General features: G+C 34.1%; 1 protein-coding gene across 1 annotated transcript; it reads left to right on the top strand.

Annotated features, from left to right (window-relative positions):
• Positions 1-2,366: 2,366 nt before the first annotated feature.
• LOC131948197 (uncharacterized) lies at positions 2,367-5,335 on the top strand. The gene is made up of 4 exons (XM_059309736.1): positions 2,367-2,428; positions 2,706-3,038; positions 4,847-4,964; positions 5,287-5,335. Exons 1-4 carry the CDS (start codon positions 2,383-2,385, stop codon positions 5,333-5,335), a joined length of 546 nt encoding a protein of 181 aa, XP_059165719.1. The 5' UTR covers positions 2,367-2,382.
• Positions 5,336-9,171: the final 3,836 nt, after the last annotated feature.

Raw genomic sequence — 9,171 nt, 5'->3', positions numbered from 1 at the left:
TTTTTATCCAACTACACCACACGCGTCATCACGTTCAATAGCTGCGCCGTCACGTTCAATGGCTGCGTCATCACGTTCAGTAGCTAGGCGCACAATGGTTTTTAGTCATGTAACTCTATTGTAAATAAAACATGTATTTTAACCAATGGTTTTACTAACACTGCTCTTGATTTACGCTACGACAGAGCTATTTTTAGATAACACTAGAATACCCGTCATCCCTTGGATAACTGTGGGTTTCGGGGGTCATCCATCAAAAAACATCACGTCTGTCACTCAGAGGCATAGCGAGCCTTCCCGGCGCCCGGGGACAAACTTTTCGATTTTAACCCCCCCCCCCCCCCCCAAGATTTCGATTTTCAACCCCCCCCCCCCCTCAAACTTTTGATGTGCACCCCCTCCCCCCCCCCCCACTCAAACGTTCGATTTGAACCCCCCTCAACCTTTCAATTTATTTTTCCAAACCATTTTGGCGCCCCAACATACGTCACCCCGCCCCCCCCCCCTTCACCTCCCCCCGCCTCCCCTTCCCCCCCCCCCCCGCCTCCCCCCCCCCCCCCCCGCCTCCCCACCCGCCCCCCCCCCCTCCTCGCTACGCTACTGCAGTGTCACTTATCGTCACAAAAACAGAGCCCACATTCAAAAATATGTTTCTTATCTTTTAAAAACACCGAAAACACCGATTTCGGACTATCCCTTCATATACTGACGTCACATGTGACCTACTCAACTCTACTTCACCTGCCCAGTGTCCCGCCAAGTCTCAGACAACATGTTTTTATCGTTTAAAAAACGATTCCAGCCGAGCATGTCTCTGACCACACTATCCTTTCATATGGTTAGGACAAAGAAACAGATGAACTCTACTTCACCTGCCCTGTATCCTGCCAAGTTCAGATAGGCAACTTTATCATTAACATCTAAAAAAAAAATTGAAAAAAAAATATCATTGACATATTGGTCTAGAACCTGTACCACTCGCATGAGAGCGGACTACGCTACAAACTTAGCTATTTACTCGTGACGTCACAAATGAATTTTTATACTATACTTTGATGCAACTTGATTTCGAGCGTCTAGTCTAGAAGTAGTAACTTTCAAATTAAATTTTATCTTAAATTAGCCAAACAAAGATTTATATAAAATAATTTAGGCCTGAAATAGATTCTAGATGTATTAAGGCCTGAAATAGATTCTAGATGTAGAATTTACATTAAGTCTAGATTTAGAATTTACATTGAGTTTAGTGATCTAGATCTAGGCTAGATTCATAAATTTCCTTCGACAGCTGATCTTTAGATCTAGAGAAATTTATTGTAAAACTAAATGAAAAAAGACAGTTGAAAATTGATATAAGTGTTGGAACGTAATAAATACAGCAAACGGACGTATTGTTAAAGTTATGACCGACAGAAAATTAGATTTAGAACGCGTTAAACTTTGGAATGGGAACACAATTTTCTTCGATAGACGCCGCCATTTTATTGTACTAATTTAACTAAAGAGTCAACAAAAAACTCTGACGTCACTATCAAGGGACGTCACTATCCCCACAAAGTTTATTCAAAGTATTAACATTTTTAAAAAAATACGGTTAATTTAACAATGAATAAATCAATAAATTAATTAACGTCTTTTAATAAATTTGTGATTAACAGTCTGTCTGCATTAAAAAATTATTCTCTACCTACATACTATTTTACAGCGCTCCAGATAGAGCCGAACATATCAGGATACTTGATCAGGCAAACAAACAAAAAAACAAACAAACAAAAAAATAAATATTCAAACATGTAAACAAACTTGACTTTTAGTAGTATATAGATAAGGAACTTGCGCTTAAATGTCACTAGACTTTTTAATTAACTTGTTTTCTTAAAAGAATGTAAGCATTGCATGGAAACAAACTTTTTTTCCTACCAATTTTTTTTTAAACTCTCAACCTTGACTGCTGATAGTAATTTTTTTTTTATTTACTTACGTTTGTGCATAGAATGTAAGCATTCCATTTGTTTTACCATCCCTGCAAATTGCTTTTGTTGTCATATCCCAACGGGTAAAGTACACCTATAGAAACCCCGTCTAGACAGGCCACAAGCAAACAAAACCTACACCTCCGACACCTGCATGCCACTAGCCCGTCTCATGATAATCCACCTACCAAACGGATTATCTTTCTCTAAAAAATCTGGACAAACATTCTCTTCAAACATGCATCTGGCTGGCGTTTGGGCTAAAAACCAATACACGTTTCTTTTGTTTTTAATGTTACATAAGCTAAGGTCTTGGGTAAGATGCAACACTTGACTTTTAATGTTTTTAGAAGTTAACTATAATTTTTTGTGTACTAACAACAGTGGGGGATATTTAGTTAAAAAAAAAATGCATACAGTGTACAAATTAATTTTTCTTTTAATTGTGAATTTCTGTAAGTTAATATTATATACCTTTAATAATGTTAAATTTTAACTAAGTTTTTAAAAAAGCGAATTTCAAAATATTAATATGGCTTTTATTTGTTTTATTATTTACTGTTTACATTGTATTTTTTTTTAAACCAACTTCACGTACCTATATTCAATTTCGAAAAACATTACGAACTAAGAGTACCAATCAGTATTTTTTTATTTAAATAGCAATTAAAATATCTGTTGTTCTCAATAAATGTTTAACAAAAACAAATGTTTTCTAACACTAACCCAAAGTTCCACCGTGCCGATGTGACCGCAGCTCAAGAAAAAATGACGGTGGCCTTTTCAGCGGTGGCGGAATTTTAAGCGGCGGCAGTGGCGGAATTTTCGGCGGTGGTGGTAATGGCGGCAGCGACCTGTTCCAGACGCTGATACTCCTCAGACTCCTCTCCAGCGCCACCACCAACACCGTGGCGACAACAACCCTACCAGCCACCACCAGCCAAACTCTGACATTTACCAACAATATCTTCAGGACTGCCAGTGGCGCCATCGTCTCACAGTTCTTGTATCCTGCGACCCTTCAGCCTGTTGATCCTGCCAATATCATCGCCGACCCTCTTACAGGTGTTACCTTACATCTTACATTAATTATACATATGTTGTTATATTTTTTTTAAAGAAAACACGCCTTGCGTACATATGTTGATAATACGGAAGTGGTGTCATGTAAATCAATATTGTTGTAAATTTATGTTCATTAGACGTAAATCGAAGTTTATGGCCAGGAATTTGGTATTAATGTCATGTTGTTTGATGTTTATATTTCGAAATTAGATGTTGATGTCACAAAGTTTGATGTTCTTGTCACGAAATTTGATGTTGTTGTCACAAAATTTGATGTTTATGTCACAAAATTTGATGTTAGTGTCACAAAATTTGATGTTTATGTCACAAAATTTGATGTTGTCACGAAATTTGATGTTGACGTCACGAAATTTGATGTTGTTGTCACAAAATTTGATGTTGATATCACAAAATTGGATGTTGTTGTCACGAAATTCGATGTTGATGTCAAAAAATTCGATGTTAATGTCACAAAATTTGATGTTGATGTCACAACATTTGATGTTGATGTCACAAAATTTGATGTTGATGTCACAACATTTGATGTTGATGTCACAAAATTTGATGTTAATGTCACCAAATTTGATGTTGATGTCACAAAATTTGATGTTGATATCACAAATTTTGATGTTGATGTCACAAAATTTGATTTTGTTGTCACAAATTTTGATGTTGATGTCACAAAATTTGATGTTGTCACGAAATTTGATGTTGATGTCACGAAATTTGATGTTGTTGTCACAAAATTTGATGTTGATATCACAAAATTGGATGTTGTTGTCACGAAATTCGATGTTGATGTCAAAAAATTCGATGTTAATGTCACAAAATTTGATGTTGATGTCACAACATTTGATGTTGATGTCAAAAAATTTGATGTTGATGTCACAACATTTGATGTTGATGTCACAAAATTTGATGTTAATGTCACCAAATTTGATGTTGATGTCACAAAATTTGATGTTGATATCACAAATTTTGATGTTGATGTCACAAAATTTGATTTTGTTGTCACAAATTTTGATGTTGATATCACAAAATTTGACTTTGTTGTCACAAATTTTGAAATTGATGTCACAAAATTTCATTTTGTTGTCACAAAATTTGATGTTGATGACACACAATTTGATGTTGTCACGAAATTTAATGTTGTTGTCACAAAATTTGATGTTGATATCACAAAATTGGATGTTGTTGTCACAAAATTTGATGTTGATGTCACAACATTTGATGTTGATATCACAAAATTGGATGTTGATGTCACAACATTTGATGTTGATGTCACAAAATTTGATGTTAATGTCACAAAATTTGATGTTGATGTCACAAAATTTGATGTTGATATCACAAAATTTGATGTTGATGTCACAACATTTGATGTTGATGTCACAAAATTTGATGTTGATGTCACAACATTTGATGTTGATGTCACAAAATTTGATGTTAATGTCACAAAATTTGATGTTGATGTCACAAAATTTGATGTTGATATCACAAATTTTGATGTTGATGTCACAAAATTTGTTTTTGTTGTCACAAATTTTGATGTTGATGTCACAAAATTTCATTTTGTTGTCACAAAATTTGATGTTGATGTCACAAAATTTGATGTTGTCACGAAATTTGATGTTGTTGTCACAAAATTTGATGTTGATGTCACAACATTTGATGTTGATGTCACAAAATTTGATGTTGATATCACAAATTTTGATGTTGATGTCACAAAATTTGATTTTGTTGTCACAAAATTTGATGTTGATGTCACAAAATTTGATGTTAATGTCACAAAATTTGATGTTGTCATGCAGGGTTTGTCTACGACAGCTCCACCAACAAGGTTGTGGTGTACCGTGATCCGACCACAGGTGTCCTGGCTCAAGCTTTTGTGACACCAGCAGCCACAGGTAATTTAACCGATAGCCACAGGTAACTTAACCAACAGCCACAGGTAATTTAACCGATAGCCACAGGTAACTTAACCAAAACCCACAGGTAATTTAACCAAAAACTACAGGTAATTTAACCGATAGCCACAGGTAACTTAACCAAAACCCACAGGTAATTTAACCAACAGTTACAGGTAATTGAACCAACAGAAACATGTATTTATTCAACAGCCAGAGGTAACTTAACCTAAAGCCACAGTTAATTTAAGCAATAGCTCTAGGTACTTTATTATTCAGGATTGCCTGCTGATAATCAAGCTAATACTATGGTTATGACCTTTAAAGTTTTGTTGATTCATCAGCACAAGTGAAATCATGAGTGATCAAGGAAACAAAGATTTTGACAATTAGCCAAAATCTTTAATGTTTCAATCATAATAAATAAAATTATTCTTCTGAACAATGTGCTATCAACCTTGCTTGGGCCCAGAATGTAATGATGTTTAAATCATAATTTTCGTTTTAAATTCGTACTTAATATAACACTTGTAATTTTATAAAGGCAGAAGTTTAGCAGGAGCGGGATCTACAGGAGGAAGGGCTTTGTACGTCGGACCACCTATATCAAACACAGGTAATATATTAAAGTGAATATATTTTTATATGAACAACATATAGACAGTTAATATTCCGCGTTGAACATACTAAGCGTTTACTAATACTTTCCGTTAGAATTTGCGAAAAATAAAGTTATTTTAACTTTTAAGTTTTTTTTAGAAGCTAAATTATAAATTTTATGCTCATATAATATCCTCACAACAAAAACTGCCTTTTAGTGATACGTAAGTTTTATATTCGTTAAAATTAAACCGACTAGGAATCTATTAATAAAGCATCTATAAGTAACTTTAAAAACCATACGAGGATTTATTTTAAAATATAAAAATGTGTATGTTCTCATGTACAGTAACAAGCTATTTATACCAACATTAAACATGTGCTAATGTTTCTGTATGTATTAAGGTAAATTCATTTCAAATCTTAAAAAAATATTTAATCTGATTTAAAATCCAGGTACAACAGCAAGTGGCAAAGACGTGAACGTCATCTTCGTGGGTCCACCTGGTGGTGGCTCCCCGTCGAAATCTATTGTCAAATGTAAGTCGGGATATAATTCTACATGTTTTACTTTCTCGTATACAGAGTATAGAGAAAGTGTTATAATCGTGCACAAAAATCACATGAAATTTTGACAGTTTTCACAGTTTTACACCTCAGTCCTTTATCACAGTATAGAGCACTTATTTTAATCGGGCAAAAATTATAAATCCAGATATATCAAAATGTTGGCGTTTTATGTTTTATCGTGTCGCGAAAAAACTGGACGATAACTTAAAGCACCGTTATAGCTAGGTAGATGAAATTTTATATAAAAGTATTATATCAAATGTGTAGATCCGTATCAACTTTTTCAGCGATTTCCGATAACCGGAAGTGGAACTTATTTCTACTTTCAATTTTTTAAAAGCCTATAACTTGAGTGCTATTTCAGAGAGATATATGAAATTTCACAAGTAAGAAACAGATCTAATGTTATGCCTTCTGACAAATTCTGAGTAATTTCTTTTGACAGAAAGTAGTAATTTACGCTATTTCCGATTTCTCACTAATACGCATGTGAATTTATAAAGTACTAATAATATTCCGCACTATTATACACATTTTGTTTGGCTTCACTATTTGTGCAATTCCTTCGTTCTACAATATTTTATTCTATTTTAAAAAGTTTAAGTATTCAAATGGATTAAAAATCATGTCTATATCCCGTTGCCATTCCCTGTTGTTTTATAAAAGAATTTTCGACAAAGTTTAGGGGAGGTCACTCCTGGTTTATTATTTTTGGGGTTATGCCCACCATAATGATACTCACATCATAACACGTTTATATCATCAAACTAATCAGAGTTTATTATGTAAAATAGAGAAAACGAAAAGGCAAACTCTCCATTGCTTTTCAATAGTTGGTTGTTGTTTTTTTTAAAAATATATATTTTATTCCATAAAAAAAGAAAAAAGTAGAAAAGTAAAAGAAAAAGTATTGTAACTTATAGTGATCTGTGTGGTGGGGGAAGAAAAGCCGACATGCAGTTATCAAACCAATATCTTCGTTAGACTGTTTCAGTCCACACTTTGTCAGTCAGTCGGAGTTCACTGTATCTAGACCTGCCTGGCTAATGGGAGTCCAACTCCTGAGCCGGTATATCCGTGTCACGATAGTGATCTATGCAAACATTTTATGTATAATCAAAACACGTAAGCACAAGATAAAATTATGGATGATCTAGTATCAATAAAAGATAGACAAATGATTGAACAAAACACAAGAAACTACAATTTACTCATTATAAAATGTTTACCGTCTAATGGCCAATAAAAAAATCAAGTCATGGCTATTTTTTTTTTAATTTGTCAAAATCTTTACAATATCTAGTTTAAGACTTCTTTATTTTATGCCGTATACCATGAAAACGTTAACAGCTACTTTTACTATGTCGTATTAGAAACAACTGAAATGTTTAAATTTAAAATCATTTCGTTATTCCCTAACATTCGGGAGCAAGTAAAGCGCCAATGATAAAAAAAAACCACTTTAACACAACTGATAGGAAACTAGACAGTCTTTTGGCGTATTTAAAAGTATTGTAATAGGTGAGTTGAAGAATGCTATTGGTTGCAGACGTTACAAAATAAATTACCTACCAAGAACTATTTTTACAATATTCTCATTTTAGCACTAGGTTAGCGTTAATTTGTCTGCACATTAAAGTCAACCTAGCCCTATATAGTCACAATAATCTACTTGTGTTTGAATTAACTCCCTTATACTGTCCCGTTTCTGACTAACAGAGTACTCATTTGTTTTGCAAGGTGCCGGCAACAACGACGGCGGCCTACTGACGACACTTTTGCTGATGAGTCTTCTGACGGGGAGTACGGACACCAACGACGCCACACAACCTGTGCCGCCACCGAATATAAATCTTCAGGGCAATGACTTTATACCTGTAGGTGGAGGTAATCCGATTACAGAATTTTATGACCCATTCACTGACGTCAGAGTTAATCAAGAGAACCTGATACTGGATTCCCCTTCAGGTAAGCTTATACTAACCGTTTTTGCTTAAATACTACAGTTTAGTAGGAATTATCTCTAAGTGAGTCATCATTTTTGGTTAGCTCTGACTAAAATCATGCGTTAATGATTGATCTAAAACAGATCTTATTTTAACCCCTTCAATTGTTTTCATAACTTATTGTATTTTTTTATTGTATTCAACAATAATCTCTAGCAACGCACCTAAAAATAATACATTTTTTTTTATCTAAACAGAGAAAACATAATTCCGATCGTTGCTTTAGCTTTAGCCTAAAAATTCTAGGTTAGCAATAATACTAACGACTTAAAGTTGAATTCATAAGCGCAGCCATTGTTGTATTTTCGTTTCATAAGATATAAACTATTTTCATTTTGTATAAACATTGTCCTTACGTTTAACATGGAAAATATAACAGCTTTATTGAAGGGACGGGTTCTGTGATTTTGAGTAACAATACTACAAAGACTTCAATTGCGTGTGTTACCTTTTACGATAATGTAATTATGTTCCAAATTAAGTAGCGTGTATAAGGAAAATACGTAAAAACTTAAATCTCAATGTTGAAGTCGATGAGTGTGAATGTGTTGATTACGTACACTACATGAAAGACCACAATTTATAATTTCACTTTAAGAATGAGACTGGTGGTACCCTATCCTTAATTTCAAAGCCGTCACAACACACAATACATTTTCAGATACATTGTCACACACTGCGCACTTGTTAAGTGCTTGTAAGTAACTTTGTTACTACAAGGTGCTCTGCACTGATGTACGTAGAAGTATGTCTTTTTGTGTTCAGGAAAATAGTATTTACTTTAGAACGGCATCCTGTATTCACCAGGTTTTCTCTACGATTCCACTACGAATAGACCGGTTTACTTCATTGACAGAAACGGCAACAAAGTACAGGCAATAGCAAACAACACTGGTAAGTTAAAGAACTTTCTAGAAAATGTTCAGCAAATGTTAAATAAAGCTAATAATTGAATCGTTGTCCACGCATATACGTTTCAAATCAGGCGTGTAAACACAATCTAATGATCAAATATAATATAACACGCAATTTGTAATATTTATACGGAGTCAC

The sequence above is a fragment of the Physella acuta genome, unplaced genomic scaffold, assembly GCF_028476545.2.
Source record: "Physella acuta isolate Inbredline_101_S28 unplaced genomic scaffold, ASM2847654v3 ptg000629l, whole genome shotgun sequence".
In the NCBI taxonomy this organism is placed as follows: Eukaryota; Metazoa; Mollusca; class Gastropoda; family Physidae; genus Physella; species Physella acuta.
Note: the sequence above shows the minus strand (reverse complement) of the source record. Positions and strands in the feature narration are given on the sequence as shown.

Coding starts and splice junctions, on each gene's coding strand:
- LOC131948197 (XM_059309736.1), top strand. CDS start 2,383: ATGCATACAGTGTACAAATTAATTTTTCTTTTAATTGTGAATTTCT. Junction 2,429..2,705: donor TCTTTTAATTGTGAATTTCT/GTAAGTTAATAT, acceptor ACTAACCCAAAG/TTCCACCGTGCCGATGTGAC. Junction 3,039..4,846: donor CATCGCCGACCCTCTTACAG/GTGTTACCTTAC, acceptor GTTGTCATGCAG/GGTTTGTCTACGACAGCTCC.